At 37.6% G+C, this 20,591-nt stretch overlaps 1 protein-coding gene across 1 annotated transcript; it reads left to right on the forward strand.

Annotated features, from left to right (window-relative positions):
• Positions 1 to 19,610: 19,610 nt before the first annotated feature.
• Positions 19,611 to 20,299, forward strand: LOC127137847 (ras-related protein RABB1c-like). Its single transcript, XM_051064269.1, has one exon. The coding sequence runs from the start codon at positions 19,661 to 19,663 to the stop codon at positions 20,297 to 20,299; it is 639 nt and encodes a 212-aa protein (XP_050920226.1). The 5' UTR covers positions 19,611 to 19,660.
• Positions 20,300 to 20,591: the final 292 nt, after the last annotated feature.

Raw genomic sequence — 20,591 nt, forward strand, 5'->3', positions numbered from 1 at the left:
GTGATAATTGTGATTATGTGTATATTTGAGAATATTGCATTGAATTTTAGTATTAACTTCTTGAGTGTTAATGTATGTTTGAAACGTGTGAAATAAATGTTGGTTAATATTATTGACATGATTATCCAAGGTGTGATGAATTCCTTTAATTGTTGATTTAATCATTGTGCCTTATTATGCTATTTCATAATGATTTGAATTCTCACCCTTTCTGTTTGAATGTTACCTTTACATGAGTATCATGCAGATACTCCAGAGTAGTATCACTGAAGTAAGAGGATGGTAGCTCACTCAAGATTAGCTGGAGAGTTTCCGTATTTTAGTTTGACGATTAGGTAATGAGTCAATGCTCTGGTCATGTAACACTGGGTAGATTGGTAGTATCGAACTCATATCTCATTGGAGATGCAGTATGTTATTACTTGAGTTATGTTATCTTGAGATGATCATGGTATGAGACATAGATCATTTTATGAAATACATGAGTATTCTTTATTTTCCGCTGCGAACGCATATGCTTGAATATTCATGATAATTGAGATGTGTTATTTTAAATGACCAGGTGTATTGTTGGTTTTTGAAAGCTTTTAGTTTTTGAAAACGTCGATGTGACGCCCTTTTGTTTATATGTGTGCTTATTTACTCTGATTATATGTTAAATATTTTGGGGTAGAAAAATGGGTGTTACAATTTCCGCAAATAACCTACATAAATGTTGCATGACGTACATAAATGTTGATACATTTTTTAGTGAGATTTCATTTCCGTTTTTGCATCATATAATATTGAATTTGCGCATTCAAAATCATTTTCTTAATTAAATTATTTCTACTTAATCTAACCCAGTTAAAATACATTAAATATATCACTTATGTAATAATTATGTAATATATTATTGTATTACACTTTATCTAAAATACGTTAAAATAAGTGTTGCAGTGAATAAGATGATTTTATTATTCAAATTATGAAAATATATTAAAATAAGCATTACACTTTGTATGTTACCCAAAATACGTTAATATTGTTTTCTTTTAACCAATAAAATATTATGTTACCCAAAATTTCCACCAATTTATTAATTAAAATTTCGTTCAACTAATTATTTTAATAATTAATTAATAATTAAATTATTATAGTATGTCAGTCCATTAAATCAATTTAAGTTGTGAACATCACACCCCGCTAAATCAGTTGTGGATTCTGTCCGTTGCATTTTGTTTAGGTCGTTACCTAAATATATATGTGGTCTTTTGTCCGAAGGTACTCATATGAAATTTTGTCTCTCTTAATTATTAATTTATTATTAAAATAACTTCTATATGTTTGTCCCGTCCAAATAATTATGTGAAAGGTATTTTAAATAATTTGTCCGAAGGTACTAATTAGTAAAACGTGGTTATTAAAAATAACTGGTACATGAGTACCTAAATATATGAACATACAAAGTGGTACTAATTTCTTAATGCTTTTTAATTAATATAATATAGAGTTTATAAATTAGGAACTATTAAAAACATCATAATTATAAACATCATAATTAACATGAGTACCTAAATATATGAACATCATAACTTTTGAAAAAGTGCTAATATGACAAATCTCACACCATAAACTTTGAACCTTCTTTCTTTTTGTTAATGCACTTTTCTTTTCCACTTTCACAATTGCAGAATGGAGAACTATAAATAAGTGAAAAAAGTTGATTATACAAATATGAACGAATCCTAACGAAAATTCCAGTGTTGCTTTTGAAACACATAAAGCAAAGAAGTCATAGGTAGAAGTTAGAATTTCACGTACCTTCAAGAAGTTTCTGTGAAGGCAGTTCAATCGCGAAGGTTGGCCGTTGGATGTATGAGCGGTGATGTTGGAAGTTCAGCGGTGTTTTTGGTTGTTGCTGTAACCGGATGAAATGAAAAAAATGAAAATCGTGAATATTCGTAGGATCGTTGTTGGTGGTGGTACACCTTCTTTCTTTTTGTTAATGCATTTTTCTTTTCCACTTTCACAATTGCAAAATGGAGGACTATGAATAAGTGAAAAAAGTTGATTATGTAGAAGCAAGCTTCAATCCAAGAAGTATTTTGATGAAGACAACTTGCATCAATGCAAAAAGAGAAGAGCTACAAAGTTATCTCAAGCATCAAGTATCCAAAGCCGCATATGCATTTTTGATCAAGCTTCATTTTCAAGACACCATTTGGCAAGATTGTTGATTCACTTCTTAGGTATATCTAACTCACTCTTAGATTAGTATACAAGTGTTCAACAATTATGATCTGCATTTGCATCTTTCAACATAACCATTTGTTAACACCTTGAAATGCAAGACACATTTATTTTCAAGTATTTTTCTGCATTTCAACAGTGTTAACCGGTTAACCATATGGGTTAACCGGTTAACCGCCCCAATTTTCAAATTCTTTGTTAACGTTTGCATGCGTTAACCGGTTAACCCATATGGTTAATCGGTTAACACTGTTCGTTACAGCAAAAATGGCTTTGAAAAATTATATCTTTTCATCAATGTTCATGAGGGAAATGATACCTCTTTGAAAAGGTATTTTTGGCAATATAAATTATTGAATTTTCAAAATGAATTTTCACCTCCAAGAATTTTCATACAAACTTCAAATAAATCACTCTCTCATATTTTTCCACAAATATTTTTGAAAGTGTTCTTAATAAAATTTTCATCTCATTCTTTTGTTGAACACTTGCATATTATCTTTTGAGTGGCTTATTTATCTAAGGAGAAGATCAATCAAGAGAAGATTGATAACACTACATCTTTGTTAAAATTATTCATAGAATTATTTCTGTATTGACTTGTGATCCAGGATTGTTGGACACAAGGGTCGGTGTTGAAGAGGATTGTTCTTCATACACTTGTTTGTCTATAGGTTAGATAGTAGGCATCACCGGTTGTGTGAATAGGCTGTACCATTTCTAACTATAGTGAATTCTCTTTCGTGTGAAAGGGGAGTGGATGTACCTTCGGATTGTGAAGGGAACCACTATAATTTCCGGTGTCGTTTACTTTCCGCATTTTTATTTTCCGCACTTAATCAAAAATAACCAAAAACCGGAATCTAGATCGAAGAATTTTTTTACCACCTAATTCACCCCCCCTCTTAGGCGCATCTACAACTTACATTTGGCATCAGAGCAAGTTATAGGTAACTTGTTCCTAGAGATCCAGCATGGCTTCCGCAAGCATAAATCCGGTTTTCAAAGATGGTGGAAGTAGCAACAAGCCCCCACTCTTCTCCGGAGAATATTTCGATTTCTGGAAAATAAGAATGAAGGCACATCTTGAGGCCCAAGGAGAAGGTATATGGGAAGCAGTTGAAGAAGGTCCACACAAACCGGTGAATGTGGTGAATGGAGTTGGTACCCCAAAGTTGAAAAACACTTATGACGAAGATGATAAGAAAAGGATTCTGAATGAGAAGAAGGCAATCAACATACTCCAAAGCGCTCTCAGTATGGACGAGTTCTTCCGTATATCTCAATGTAAATCGGCAAAGGAGATTTGGGACACCTTGGTTGAAACACATGAAGGAACCACCGAAGTGAAGAGATCGAGGCTAAACACCCTAAGTCAAGAATATGAAATGTTCCGCATGCAGCCCGGTGAATCTATAGTTGCCTTACAAAAGAGATTCGTCCATCTAACAAATCACTTGATCGCTCTGGGTAAAACTTTCACTAATGATGATCTCAACCTGAAAGTCCTAAGATCCTTGACAAGAGAATGGCAACCAAAAGTGACCGCTATTTCGGAAAAGAAGAGTCTCTCAACGATGACATCCGCGTCTCTATTTGGAAAACTTCAAGAACACGAATTGGAACTTGGAAGGCTCGAGAAGCACGAAAGTCAAGAAAAGAAGTCCAAGGGAATTGCCCTGAAGGTTGATTCAAAAAGGGACAAAGATGATGAGACATCCGAAGATGAGAACTTTATGCTTCTTGTAAAGAAGCTTGGTAAGTTTTTTAATAAAAATAAAAATTCCTCTTATCCTAAAAAGAATAACCATTTCAGGAAAAAGGAAGCATCCACATCAATGCAAGACGTTACATGTTATGAATGTGGACAGCAAGGTCACATAAAGCCGGACTGCCCAAAACTTGCAAAGAAAGGAGGATTCAAAGGCAAGAAGGAATTCAAAAACAAAAGGGCTTACGTCGCTTGGGACGATAATGAGATCAGTTCATCTTCGGAATCGGAAAGCGATGAATGTGCGAACATGGCTCTTATGGCTTCACATCACTCCGATGAAGAAATCGATGAGGTTAGTAGCAATTTTTCAGTTTATGACAATGACGCACAAGATGTTATAAATGAACTCTTAAAAGAATGCAAGACATTGTATAAAAGTATTTCATCCCAAAAGAAACAAATTTCATCCTTAGAAGAAAAAAATTCTGCTTTGGAAAAATATATTGAAAGTGGAAAACAAAAGTTGATGGATGAAAAACAAAGTCTTGCATGTAAGAATTGTGAATCTTTATCTTTTCAAATTGTTCAACTTAAAAGAGTTTTAGAAAGATATGAAAAAGGTCAAATTGGGTTGGAAGAAATTCTTAAACACCAAAGGTATTCTAATGACAAAAGTGGATTAGGATATTCTAAGTTTTCTAAACCAAGCACAAATAAGACCATTTTTGTTAAAGCAAGTGAACAAGTTGCAAAAGAGAAAGTAAACAATTATAAAATTATGCATCAAAGTCATAAAAAGAAAATGATTACTAAGAAGAAGAATTATGTTCCTAGATATAGAAGTAATTTTCAACCAACTTGCTTTTATTGTGGAATCAAAGGGCACACACCTAATGCGTGTTATGTGCGAAACTTTAGCGTTCCAACATGGCATTATGTGTGGGTTAAAAAGGGTACTAACTACCAAGGACCCAAAGCAATTTGGGTACCTAACAAAACTTGATTTTGTTTTGTAGGTATGCTTGAAGACAACCTCTAATCAATGGTATCTTGATAGCGGTTGTTCAAAGCATATGACGGGCGACATCGACAAATTTTCACATCTATCTTTAAAGGCCAAAGGATATGTTACATACGGTGATGACACCAAAGGGAAAATCCTTGGAGTAGGAACCATTGGAGCACCTCCTGCTACCATCATCGAAGATGTCCTCTATGTTGAAGGCCTAAAGCACAATTTACTAAGTATAAGTCAATTGTGTGACAAAGGGTTCCGAATCAATTTCACAAAAGATGAATGTGTGATAGAGCATGAAGTCACCCATGACATCTTGCTAAAAGGTAAAAGGGTTAATAACATTTTTATGACTTCTTTTGATGATTCTTCCTTAAAGGTAAAATGCCTAATGACAAACAACAACGAGGCTTGGCTATGGCATAAAAGATTCGCTCATATACACATGGAGCACATGAACAAATTAATAAAGCATGATCTTGTCATTGGTCTTCCAAAGATTAAGTTCATCAAGGATAAGATGTGTGACGCATGCCAAAAGGGAAAGCAAACCAAGACGACTTTCAAATCCAAAAATGTTGTGTCTTCGTCGAGGCCACTTCAACTCTTGCACATGGATCTCTTCGGTCCATCAAGAACAAAAAGTTTCGGAGGTAATGTTTACGGGTTGGTAATTGTTGATGATTTCTCTAGATATACGTGGACTTTGTTTCTTGTGCAGAAAAGCGATGCTTTCAAGGCTTTCAAAAAATATGCAAAACAAATTCAGAATGAGAAGTCTCTTTCAATAATCTCCATTAGAAGTGACCACGGGGGAGAATTTCAAAATACATTTTTTGAAGAATTCTGCGAAAAGCACGGAATTTCCCACAACTTCTCCGCACCACGAACACCACAACAAAACGGTGTCGTAGAGAGAAAGAACAGATCCTTGGTGGAACTCGCAAGAACGATGCTCAGCGACTCCAACCTTCCTAAATATTTTTGGGCGGACGCAGTTAGCACAGCATGCTTTGTTAGCAACCGTGTCAACATTCGGCCGATTCTCAAAAAGACTCCGTATGAGCTTTTCAAAGGAAGGAAGCCCAATATATCTTTCTTTCACATCTTTGGGTGCAAATGTTTTGTCCTCAACAATGGAAAGGACAATCTTGGTAAGTTTGATGAGAAATCCGACGAAGGTATCTTCCTTGGCTACTCCCTTTCTAGTAAGGCTTTTAGAATTTTCAATAAAAGAACTCTTACTATTGAAGAATCAACGCATGTATGTTTTGATGAAACTAACCCCTCGAAAGAGGATAACCTTGTTGTTGATGACGATGATGATATAACAGATGTATCACAAAAGGAACTTTCAAATGTTCAATCCATTCCACAAGGAGATGGCTCACCAATCATTGAAGAACATCATGATCTACCGAAAGAATGGAAAACTCATAGAGATCACCCAATCGATAAAGTTATTGGTGATATTAGCCAAGGCGTTGCAACACGACTAAATCTCAAAGATGCTTGTCTCAACATGGCTTTTGTGTCTCAAATAGAACCAACCAAAGTCGATGAAGCCTTAGGCGACGATCAATGGATAGTGGCAATGCAAGAAGAACTCAACCAATTCGAAAGAAATCAAGTTTGGAGTCTTGTACCAAGACCGGACAACAAGCACATCATTGGAACAAGATGGGTCTTCAAGAACAAACTTGATGAGAATGGGATCATAGTTCGTAACAAAGCAAGATTGGTCGCACAAGGATACAACCAACAAGAAGGAATTGATTTTGATGAGACGTTCGCTCCGGTAGCAAGGTTAGAAGCAATTCGATTATTACTTGCTTTTGCTTGTTCTATGAACTTTCAATTGTTTCAGATGGATGTCAAAAGCGCTTTCCTAAATGGCTATATCAATGAAGAAGTCTACGTCAAACAACCTCCGGGTTTTGAAGACTTCAAGAACCCCTCACATGTTTACAAGTTGAAGAAAGCACTATATGGTTTAAAGCAAGCACCGAGAGCGTGGTATGACCGCCTCAGCAACTTTCTATGTGAAAAGGGTTTTGTAAAAGGAAAGGTTGACAAGACTTTGTTCATAAAGAAGATCAAGGGTAACACCTTATTGGCTCAAGTCTATGTCGACGACATCATCTTCGGTTCAACAAATAAAGATCTTTGCGAAGAATTTTCAACCATGATGCAAGGAGAATTCGAGATGTCCATGATGGGAAAATTGAACTATTTTCTTGGACTACAAATCAAGCAAACCAAGGATGGCATCTTCATCAACCAATCCAAGTATTGCAAGGAATTATTGAAAAGATTTGATATGGATAGTTGCAAAGTGATGTCCACTCCTATGGGATCCGGAACGTACGTCGATCAAGATGAATCCGGAATGTCAATAGATATTACAAAATATCGAGGTATGATTGGTTCATTACTATATTTGACGGCAAGCCGTCCTGACATTATGTTTAGTGTATGTTTGTGTGCACGCTTTCAAGCAAACCCGAAGGAATCGCATCTCACCGCCATGAAGAGGATTATGAAATATCTCAAAGGATCAACGAACGTCGGACTATGGTATCCAAAAGGTAGTACATGTTCCTTGATTGGTTATTCTGATGCTGACTATGCAGGCTGTAAGACCGATAGAAAAAGCACAAGTGGTACCTGTCATATTCTCGGGAATGCACTAGTATCGTGGGCATGCAAGAAGCAAGTGTAACACCCTTCTAAAATACCCCAAATATTTAATAACAACAACAAATATATATATATCAGAGTAATCATGCACCAAGGGTGTCACACAACATTTCGCACCATAATAACTGTCATGCTCTTTATTTAATCAAAACAACATTTTTGCAAAATTCGCAGCGGATAGAATCAACCAACCATTTAAACATATAACGTTTTACAGGTAAAAAGGTTCAACAATCAACAATAAACAATTAAAACATCCCGTCCTGATGTTACATCTATCAGAGCACGACCCACTACGTAGACTACACTAGACTCCAGGCACTAGCTTCTACTCACTCACTGCTCATTACCTGAAAAATAGTTGTAAGGGTGAGTTCCTCAATTGATATAACAAACATTATAATTTATCATGTTATGTTAAGTAAATTTACACGTTAATCACCCTAATCATATCATGCATTTAGTAACGGCACATCAACTCAAATATCATACTCAATAACAACGTAAAATGCAACTCAATAACGACAAACAATGCAACTCAATAACAACATAAAATGCAACTCAAATGAGACTCGACTCTTCATGCATGTGGTACCATTCGGAGTAAAACTCCCAACTTAAAATCATTGCCATTTTAGTGGGCATCAAGGCATAAGCCTTCAACTTTCAACTTAAAATTTTGCCAATCCAGGCCAACGTGGTGTGAGCAAAGCTCCGATTTTTGCCAATCCAGGCCAACGTGGTGTGAGCAAAGCTCCGACTTTTTGCCAATCCAGGCCAACGTGGTGTGAGCAAAGCTCCGACTTAATGCATATGAAATGTACATGGCATACACGACTTTAAACTTTCGACAACATAATCTTAATAGCAACACAACAAAGTTTTCAACATAATCAACTTATAATCAACTTTGGCTCATCAAGCCTACAACTCAGTATTTTCAACAACTTTAACACAACTTATCCACATATTTATATCAACACTTCATAACATAACCCAACAGAATCACTCATCAAAATTTACTACAATATTACTTCATAACATAACTCAATCCCTACTATGTCACATACCAACCTAGGCAATTCACCAATTATGTTCACAACATTAAAAATATCAATTTTCCCACTCTGCAACAGTGTTAACCGGTTAACGCCCCGGGTTAACCGGTTAACGCAGGCAAAACAGCACATTTTTTACAAAATATAACAGTGTTAACCGGTTAACACCCTGGGTTAACCGGTTAACGCAGGCAAAACAGCAGTCCCTGCGCTAACACAAGGCAGAATGCAGAATTCTCCGCATTTTCCGCCGTTGGAGGACTTCCGGACCTCCGATTCCAATTCCGTAAAAAGCTACATTATCGGAAAATCACGACACATACAATTATCGATTCAATTTCAGTTTTCATACAACTTAATCATCACAATTTTCTCAGCATTCTAAATCCCAATTAGGGTCAATTCCACGGTTTATCACTACCCATTACATGTTAATCTATAATACCCATTAAACGACGATAAACCCCCCCTTACCTGAGATAATCCGACAATTCTTTGAGCTTCAAGCTTTTCCGTTCTTCAACCTTTGCTCTCTAGCTCTTCCTCTTTGCCTTTTCTCCACCTTTCACCTTTCAGCCGCTTCTCTGTTTCACGTGAAAACTCTTTACCAATCCTGAAACCCTTTTTCCTTATTCCAACTTATATATTTTTCAATAATAATAATAATAAAATTTCCAATTATTTAATTAAATTAATAAATATATTATTAACTCACTTTAAATAATTATTTTATTATTATCGGGGTGTTACAACTCTCCCCCACTAAAAGAGTTTTCATCCTCGAAAACATACCTCAAGCGAATAACTCCGGATAAGACTCCTTCATCTTACTCTCCAGTTCCCAAGTCACATTGCCACCTGCTGGTCCTCCCCAAGCTACCTTCACCAAGGCAATCTCTTTACCCCGCAACTGCTTCAACTCTCGATCCTCGATCCTCATAGGCGATATTTCAACAGTCAGGTTATCCCTCACCTGTACATCATCTACTTGGATCACATGCGACGGATCATGAATGTACCTCCTCAACTGAGACACATGAAAAACCTCATGCAAATTCGCAAGTGACGGCGGTAAAGCGATACGATAGGCTACCTCTCCTATCCTCTCCAAAATCTGATAAGGACCAATAAATCGAGGTGTCAACTTCTTTGACTTCAAAGCTCGACCAACCCCAGTTATCGGAGTAACACGAAGAAACACGTGATCTCCCTCTCGGAACTCAAGTGATTTCCTCCTCCTATCATGATAACTCTTCTGACGACTTTGAGCAATTCTCATCTTCTCCTGAATCATCTTAATCTTTTCTGTAGTCTGTTGAACAATCTCCGGTCCAACCACAGCACTCTCACCGGACTCATACCAACACAAAGGTGTCCGACATCTCCTACCATACAAAGCTTCAAACGGTGCCATACCAATGCTCGAATGAAAACTATTGTTGTAGGTAAACTCAATCAAAGGTAAATAACAATCCCAAGCACCTCCCTTTTCCAAAACGCAAGCTCTCAAAAGATCCTCCAATGACTGAATCGTCCTCTCAGTCTGGCCATCAGTCTGCGGGTGATATGCAGAGCTCAATCTAAGTTTAGTTCCCAAAGCTTTCTGCAAACCTTCCCAGAATTTCGATGTAAATCTAGGATCTCTGTCTGAAACAATACTCGACGGAATACCATGCAAACTTACAATCTTCTCAATATACAACTCGGCTAGTCTCTCTAACGGATAATCCATTCTGATCGGAATGAAATGAGCCGATTTCGTCAATCTATCAACAATCACCCAAATGGCTTCAAAATTCTTATTTGTCCTCGGCAAACCAGAAACAAAATCCATACTGATACTATCCCACTTCCACTCTGGAATAGCCAACGGTTGCATTAGCCCAGACGGCTTCTGATGCTCAATCTTTGACTTCTGACAAGTCAAACAGGAATAAACAAAACTCGCAATTTCTCTCTTCATTCCCGGCCACCAAAATAACTTCTTCAAATCATGATACATCTTAGTAGCTCCAAGATGAATACTCAGGCCACTACGATGTCCTTCTTCAAGAATACTCTTCTTAAGTTCGGCAACATCCGGAATACACACCCGACTACCAAATTTCAAAATACCATTTTCATCAACTCTGAACTCACCACTTCGACCCTGATTCACCAGAGTCAACTTATCAACCAAAAGCATATCAGATTTCTGACCCTCTCTGATCTCATCCAGAATACCACTTGTCAACTTCAACATTCCCAATTTAACACTATTGTGAGTACTCTCACACACCAAACTCAAGTCTCTAAACTGCTCAATTAAATCCAATTCCTTAACCATTAGCATAGACACATGTAATGATTTCCGACTCAATGCATCAGCCACTACGTTTGCTTTACCCGGATGGTAATTCAAACCAAAGTCATAATCCTTCAGAAACTCTAACCATCTTCTCTGTCTCATATTCAGCTCTTTCTGATCAAACAAATACTTTAAACTTTTATGGTCACTGAAAACCTCAAATCTTGACCCATACAAGTAATGCCTCCATAACTTCAGAACAAATACCACAGCTGCCAACTCTAAATCATGCGTCGGATAGTTCCTCTCATGAACCCTCAGCTGTCTTGAAGCATAAGCTATAATCTGCTTATTCTGCATCAACACGCCACCCAAACCCAACAATGAAGCATCACAGTAAACTTCAAATGATTCTGACGAACTCGGTAATATCAGAATAGGAGCAGTAGTCAACCTTCTCTTTAACTCTTGGAAACCTTCTTCACATTTTGAGTCCCAAACAAATGCTTGCCCCTTTCTAGTCAACATCGTCAACGGTAACGCCAACTTAGAAAATCCCTCAATGAACTTCCTATAATAACCAGCCAATCCAAGGAAACTTCGAATCTCAGCAACAGACTTCGGAGCTTCCCACTTAGACACCGCTTCGATCTTAGAAGGATCAACAGCAACGCCACCTTTTGAAATCACATGACCAAGAAAACTAACCTCCTCTAACCAAAATTCACACTTAGAGAGTTTAGCAAATAACTTCTTTTCTCGTAGAACTTCTAAAACCACTCTCAACTGCTCAGCATGCTCTTCTTCAGATTTCGAATACACCAAAATGTCATCAATAAACACCACCACAAACTTGTCTAGGTACGGATGGAAAATCCTATTCATATACTCCATAAATACTCCAGGCGCATTAGTCACACCAAAAGGCATTACAGAATACTCATAATGTCCATACCTTGTTCTGAAAGCAGTCTTCTGAATATCCTCGGTTTTCACACGGATCTGATGATACCCAGATCTCAAATCTATTTTGCTGAACACACTTGCACCAACCAACTGATCCATCAAATCATCAATCCTCGGCAGAGGATACCGATTCTTGATCGTCACTTTATTCAGTTGCCTGTAGTCCACACACAACCTCATAGTACCTTCTTTCTTCTTAACCAATAGCACTGGTGCACCCCACGGTGACACACTCGGACGAATAAATTTCTTATCCAACAGATCTTCCAACTGACTCTTCAATTCAGTTAACTCAACAGCAGACATACGGTACGGAGCCATCGATATCGGTCTAGTACCAGGTACCAAATCAATCGAAAACTCAACTTCACGCTCTGGCGGCAATTCATTCACCTCTTCCGGAAACACATCAGGAAAATCACACACCACGGCTAGATCGCCAATCACCAGTTTATCTTTAGCCTCCAAAGTCGCTAACAGCATAAACAACTCTGCCCCATCAGCTACTTCTTCATTCACTTGCCTTGCTGATAGAAACAAACTCTTTCCTTCCTCACTCTCAGGAAAGACCACAGTCTTATCAAAACAATTGATAGAAACTCGGTTAAACACCAACCAGTTCATACCCAGAATAACATCAATCTGCGCTAGTGGAAGACACACTAGGTCCATCCCAAAGTCTCTACCAAAAATACTCAAAGGACAGTTTAAACAAACCGAAGTAGTAGTCACTGAACCCTTCGCAGGAGTATCAATTACCATACTACCAAGCATCTCAGATATCTCTAACTTAAATTTCACAGCACAATCCAAAGATATAAAGGAATGAGTCGCACCTGTGTCAATAATAGCTACAAGAGGAAAGCCATTAATATAACACGTACCTCGGATAAGTCTGTCCTCACTGGAGGTTTGAGTTCCGGTCAATGCGAACACCCTCCCCGTCTGAGATTTCTTTGGCTTCTGACACTGACTTCCAATATGCCCTTCTTCGCCACAATTAAAACAAATCACTTCCTTGTGCTTGCAATCAGCTATTGCATGACCAATCTTACCACAGCGAAAACACCTCTTTACTTCAGCAGTGCATACATTACTCTTATGACCAGCCTGACCACATTTGAAGCAAACTATACCAGCAGGAGCACCTCCCCCACTAGCCCTCTGAGTCGGAGCAGCTCTTTGCTTCCCTTTTCCAGCTGGAGCATCATACGGCTTGCCACGATTTTGATGTTGCTTGCCTCTGCGGTCACTGACAATCTTGTAATGAGCATTATTGTCTTCTTCAAATATCCTGCAGCTATCAACCAATTCAGTAAAAATGCGTATCTTCTGATACCCAACAGCCTTCTTAATTTCAGAGCGCAGTCCGTTTTCAAACTTGATGCACTTTGAAAATTCAGCATCAGCACCAGTGTAATGAGGATAAAATTTGGACAGCTCCACAAATTTCGCAGCATAATCAGTGACAGACATGCTTCCTTGCTTCAGCTCAAGGAACTCAATTTCCTTCTTACCACGGACATCTTCCGGATAATACTTTCTCATGAATTCCCTACGGAATACATCCCAAGTAATGGCTTCACCTGCCACGGTCAACCTCTCGTGAGTCTCTAGCCACCAGTCATCAGCTTCGACTGCTAGCATGTGAGTACCATACCGAACCTTCTGAGCTGGAGTGCAATCCATAACACGGAAGATTCTCTCAATCTCTTTCAACCATCCCAAGGCTGCATCTGGACCATGCTTCCCTTTAAACACCGGCGGATTCTCTCTCTGAAAAGTCGCCAAGCTACGTGATCCAGCATCTCCACCAGCATTTGGCAAGTTCTGCACAGCTTGTGCCATTGCTTGCATTGCGGCAGCCATTGCAGCGTCATTCCTTCCAGCCATTTCAACTTATCACTACAACACAACTTAAAAGTTAGACTAGTAACAATTACACAATTGTTAGACAGTACGACACGACAACTGGCCGGACAGACCGACCTGCTCTGATACCACTAATGTAACACCCTTCTAAAATACCCCAAATATTTAATAACAACAACAAATATATATATATCAGAGTAATCATGCACCAAGGGTGTCACACAACATTTCGCACCATAATAACTGTCATGCTCTTTATTTAATCAAAACAACATTTTTGCAAAATTCGCAGCGGATAGAATCAACCAACCATTTAAACATATAACGTTTTACAGGTAAAAAGGTTCAACAATCAACAATAAACAATTAAAACATCCCGTCCTGATGTTACATCTATCAGAGCACGACCCACTACGTAGACTACACTAGACTCCAGGCACTAGCTTCTACTCACTCACTGCTCATTACCTGAAAAATAGTTGTAAGGGTGAGTTCCTCAATCGATATAACAAACATTATAATTTATCATGTTATGTTAAGTAAATTTACACGTTAATCACCCTAATCATATCATGCATTTAGTAACGGCACATCAACTCAAATATCATACTCAATAACAACGTAAAATGCAACTCAATAACGACAAACAATGCAACTCAATAACAACATAAAATGCAACTCAAATGAGACTCGACTCTTCATGCATGTGGTACCATTCGGAGTAAAACTCCCAACTTAAAATCATTGCCATTTTAGTGGGCATCAAGGCATAAGCCTTCAACTTTCAACTTAAAATTTTGCCAATCCAGGCCAACGTGGTGTGAGCAAAGCTCCGATTTTTGCCAATCCAGGCCAACGTGGTGTGAGCAAAGCTCCGACTTTTTGCCAATCCAGGCCAACGTGGTGTGAGCAAAGCTCCGACTTAATGCATATGAAATGTACATGGCATACACGACTTTAAACTTTCGACAACATAATCTTAATAGCAACACAACAAAGTTTTCAACATAATCAACTTATAATCAACTTTGGCTCATCAAGCCTACAACTCAGTATTTTCAACAACTTTAACACAACTTATCCACATATTTATATCAACACTTCATAACATAACCCAACAGAATCACTCATCAAAATTTACTACAATATTACTTCATAACATAACTCAATCCCTACTATGTCACATACCAACCTAGGCAATTCACCAATTATGTTCACAACATTAAAAATATCAATTTTCCCACTCTGCAACAGTGTTAACCGGTTAACGCCCCGGGTTAACCGGTTAACGCAGGCAAAACAGCACATTTTTTACAAAATATAACAGTGTTAACCGGTTAACACCCTGGGTTAACCGGTTAACGCAGGCAAAACAGCAGTCCCTGCGCTAACACAAGGCAGAATGCAGAATTCTCCGCATTTTCCGCCGTTGGAGGACTTCCGGACCTCCGATTCCAATTCCGTAAAAAGCTACATTATCGGAAAATCACGACACATACAATTATCGATTCAATTTCAGTTTTCATACAACTTAATCATCACAATTTTCTCAGCATTCTAAATCCCAATTAGGGTCAATTCCACGGTTTATCACTACCCATTACATGTTAATCTATAATACCCATTAAACGACGATAAACCCCCCCTTACCTGAGATAATCCGACAATTCTTTGAGCTTCAAGCTTTTCCGTTCTTCAACCTTTGCTCTCTAGCTCTTCCTCTTTGCCTTTTCTCCACCTTTCACCTTTCAGCCGCTTCTCTGTTTCACGTGAAAACTCTTTACCAATCCTGAAACCCTTTTTCCTTATTCCAACTTATATATTTTTCAATAATAATAATAATAAAATTTCCAATTATTTAATTAAATTAATAAATATATTATTAACTCACTTTAAATAATTATTTTATTATTATCGGGGTGTTACAGCAAGCATGTGTCGCACTTAGCACGGCCGAAGCAGAGTACATTGCAGCAGGCAGTTGTTGTGCACAAATTTTATGGCTCAAGCAACAACTTCTGGATTTTGGTATAGACCTCGGCTGCATTCCTCTTCGATGCGATAACACAAGTGCCATCAACATCACAAAGAACCCGGTCATGCATTCAAGGACGAAGCACATAGATATCCGACATCATTTCCTCCGAGATCACGTGCTTAACGGAGATGTAGATGTTACGTTCGTGGATACACATAACCAACTCGCTGACATATTCACAAAACCATTGGCTAAAGAGCAATTCTTCAAAATTCGGCGAGAACTCGGTATTCTCAATGAAGGTGACATCTAACCTTGTCTTCAAATTACTTGTTATGTGGTATAGTTGCTAAAAATGTGCTTACTTTCAATTTTTATGTTATGCATGCTAGCACTTCTTTTTCGCCGTTTTCCGTTTTTCTTACTTTCGCATGTCCAAATATTATCCTTTTTAAAATATTTTTAAATCGAAAGTTGCGTATTGATAAGTGCTAACACTTTGTGCAAAAATTTTGAAAATATTTTTTCCCGATTCTTCCTAACGGAGCTGCTGTTTTTTTTCTATTTTTTGAAAAATTCAGTCCGTTAACCGGTTAACGGTATAGGTTAACCGGTTAACGCCTCCCAACAGCAACTCTGTTTTTCGTTTTAAAATACAGAACGTTTTAATTAAATGTTTTATATTTTTTTGGGTTTATGTTCATTGCATGTGCTTTGTTCCTTCACCTACTCCTCATAACTCTCTCCTCCCTCATTACTCACCATAAACCCTTCATCTCTTTACATTCAACTTTCATAACTCTCAAACCCCTTTTCCGAAAATCCATCTCTAAACCCTAGAATCTTCATCTTCTTCATGGCTCCACCAAGAATGGGAAAGGCTCCTGTCTCATCTTCTAGCAGTGAAGAGGAAGAGTTGAAAATGGAAACTGCCAAGAAAAGGAGAATGGACTTCAAGGTCAGGGTTCGACATCTGCTTAAGGGTAAGTATGTGAATCTCAAATCCTTCACTACTTTCTCTTTTCCTGAGTTGTTGAAGTTTCAAGGATTGCATGAGTTCATCACTGATAATGGGAAAATTTACACTGACTTGGTAAAATCCTTTCTGAATCATTTTACTTTAAATCTAAATACTGATGAACAACACATGTTGTCTGCAACTGTTAGAGACTGTGAAATTGTTACCGACCTTGGGACGTTGGCTGCGTCTCTTAAGATTCCATATTCAGGTTTTTTCCTACGAAAAGGTGTTAATTATGAGGAAGGAAAATGGGCTCAGTATGATAAGATGGAATACTACTACTCTATCTGCAGATTTCCCAGGGAGGTGGTTGTGTCGGGACAGCGCACTTCTCGCATACTTTGCTATGCTAAGAATCTGTCGGTTGACGATCGTATGCTGCATTATGTTATCTGCCATGTCCTGCTGCCCAAGGATTCCAACCTGTCTCAAATCAATGATTTGGAAATGCAAGTTCTGTTTGCAGTGAAGAACAAGATCCGAGTTAATTGGCTGCCCACCATGTTGTATCATCTGCGACAGCAACTTTCTCTCAAGACAAGGCTGCCATACGGTCGCCTTATCTCAAGGATTTTGGAACTCACAGATATGGAAATCGGGCGAGAACCTTTTTTGGCTATGACCACTACAGCAAATGAAATCAACGGCGTTACCATCATGAAAAATACTGGAATTATTCAAAGCAACGACGGCTCCTACAAATATGATGATGGCTCCTCCTCTTCAAACTTCCCTATTCCGGAAGGTGGCATTACCAATGAGTTTCTCTATACTACCATGATGAACCACCACCGTGAGACCACCCGTGCTATCAAGAGTCTTCGGAACCTAGTATTGAGTTCCCGCAACCTTCCCGTAGAAGATGATGAAGGTGATGACGGTATTGAAGCGGATGGCGAGGAGGATGAGGCCGGTTCGGAAGAAGAATAAAGCACTATGTTTTTTCTTTGTTTATGTTTTCTGTTATATGATGTCCTAGTGTTTTTATTGTTAAACTATGTTTATGCTTGTCATGTCTACCAAACACTTAACTTTTAAATCCATTTTTATTCTGTCATACCTTGTGATTCAATGTTTATCTGATAATCGCAAAATGTATGTTTACTTGTATGCTTTTTCCTTAAGTCTCTTCCTTTTTGCTAATGACAAAGGGGGAGAAGACTTGTTTCTCTAATGGTTTTCTATGCAGAATTGTTGTATGCCTCTCATTTAGGGGGAGTTCTTAAATTCAGGGGGAGAAATCATCTTAGAGAAACTCCACTTTCTGCATCTATCTCAAAGTGGTTGTCATCATCAAAAAGGGGGAGATTGTAGAAGCAAGCTTCAATCCAAGAAGTATTTTGATGAAGACAACTTGCATCAATGCAAAAAGAGAAGAGCTACAAAGTTATCTCAAGCATCAAGTATCCAAAGCCTCATATGCATTTTTGATCAAGCTTCATTTTCAAGACACCATTTGGCAAGATTGTTGATTCACTTCTTAGGTATATCTAACTCACTCTTAGATTAGTATACAAGTGTTCAACAATTATGATCTGCATTTTCATCTTTCAACATAACCATTTGTTAACACCTTGAAATGCAAGACACATTTATTTTTAAGTATTTTTCTGCATTTCAACAGTGTTAACCGGTTAACCATATGGGTTAACCGGTTAACAGCCCCAATTTTCAAATTCTTTGTTAACGTTTGCATGCGTTAACCGGTTAACCCATATGGTTAACCGGTTAACACTGTTCGTTACAGCAAAAATGGCTTTGAAAAATTATATCTTTTCATCAATGTTCATGAGGGAAATGATACCTCTTTGAAAAGGTATTTTTGGCAATATAAATTATTGAATTTTCAAAATGAATTTTCACCTCCAAGAATTTTCATACAAACTTCAAATAAATCACTCTCTCATATTTTTCCACAAATATTTTTGAAAGTGTTCTTAATAAAATTTTCATCTCATTCTTTTGTTGAACACTTGCATATTATCTTTTGAGTGGCTTATTTATCTAAGGAGAAGATCAATCAAGAGAAGATTGATAACACTACATCTTTGTTAAAATTATTCATAGAATTATTTCTGTATTGACTTGTGATCCAGGATTGTTGGACACAAGGGTCGGTGTTGAAGAGGATTGTTCTTCATACACTTGTTTGTCTATAGGTTAGATAGTAGGCATCACCGGTTGTGTGAATAGGCTGTACCATTTCTAACTATAGTGAATTCTCTTTCGTGTGAAAGGGGAGTGGATGTACCTTCGGATTGTGAAGGGAACCACTATAATTTCCGGTGTCGTTTACTTTCCGCATTTTTATTTTCCGCACTTAATCAAAAATAACCAAAAACCGGAATCTAGATCGAAGAATTTTTTTACCACCTAATTCACCCCCCCTCTTAGGCGCATCTACAACTTACATTTGGCATCAGAGCAAGTTATAGGTAACTTGTTCCTAGAGATCCAGCATGGCTTCCGCAAGCATAAATCCGGTTTTCAAAGATGGTGGAAGTAGCAACAAGCCCCCACTCTTCTCCGGAGAATATTTCGATTTCTGGAAAATAAGAATGAAGGCACATCTTGAGGCCCAAGGAGAAGGTATATGGGAAGCAGTTGAAGAAGGCCCAAGGAGAAGGCACTCTTCCCTAAGATTTTTATCCCTATAAATAGCTAGTTTGTTATTAATTAGTTTCCCTTAGATTTTTATCCCTATAAATAGTGCATCGCTTTACTGAATCATCACAGTCCCTCACTTTTATATCTCTGTATTCTTCTTTCTCCTTTGTCACCTCTTTATTCCCCGTTCGCAAAATCCTAACAGAGAAAATGTCTTACTCACACATCTTCAAATACATAATAATCGGAGACACAGGAGTCGGAAAATCATGCCTTCTAATCCGTTTCGCTGACAACCGCTTTCAACCCTTCCACGACGTAACAATCGGTGTGGAATTCGGTGTGAGGACGATCAACATTAATAACAAACCAATCAGGTTACAAATATGGGACACAGCAGGTCAAGAAAAATTCAAATCAATAACAACATCATATTACAGAGGAGCAGTAGGTGCATTACTGGTTTACGATATAACAAGGAGAGAAACATTTCATCACATAGCTGGCTGGTTAGAAGATTTGAAGCGACATGCAAATTCAAATATGATCTTTATGTTAATCGGAAACAAGGCCGATCTCAGTAAGAAGCGCGCTGTAAGTACTGAAGAAGGCGAGAAGTTTGCGAAGGAGAATGGTTTGATGTTCATGGAGGTTTCGGCGAAAAGTGCAGAAAATGTTGAAGATGCGTTCATAAAAACAGCGGGAATAATATATAAAAGGATTGAAAATGGAAATTTTGATGTGGTGAATGAGAGTCGTGGAATCCAAATTGGAAGTGAAAGTAAACCATCAGTAGCTATGGATAATAAGGTCCCTTCTGTTTTTGGTGGAAGCTGTTGTAGCAGTTGAACTCAACTCAATAAATTAGGGGCTTCAATGTAGTTTCTTATCACTTTTATTTTATTTTATTTTTTATTCTCTATATTTTTTAATAAATTTTTATAAACATTCTCGATCTTTTTGAGTATGATATTAAGTTTATAATTCTCGATCAATAATTTTTAAAGGAGTTTAAATTTATGAATTATTTGTAATTAAACATTCAAACAAAAATAAATCAAACAAACTCTCAAAATTTTAAATTATTTATAATTATGCACTTTATAATCTTTAAAACAATTTTAAACAACCCACCGAACTT

Source organism: Lathyrus oleraceus, chromosome 4, assembly GCF_024323335.1.
Source record: "Lathyrus oleraceus cultivar Zhongwan6 chromosome 4, CAAS_Psat_ZW6_1.0, whole genome shotgun sequence".
Lineage (NCBI taxonomy): Eukaryota > Viridiplantae > Streptophyta > Magnoliopsida > Fabales > Fabaceae > Lathyrus > Lathyrus oleraceus.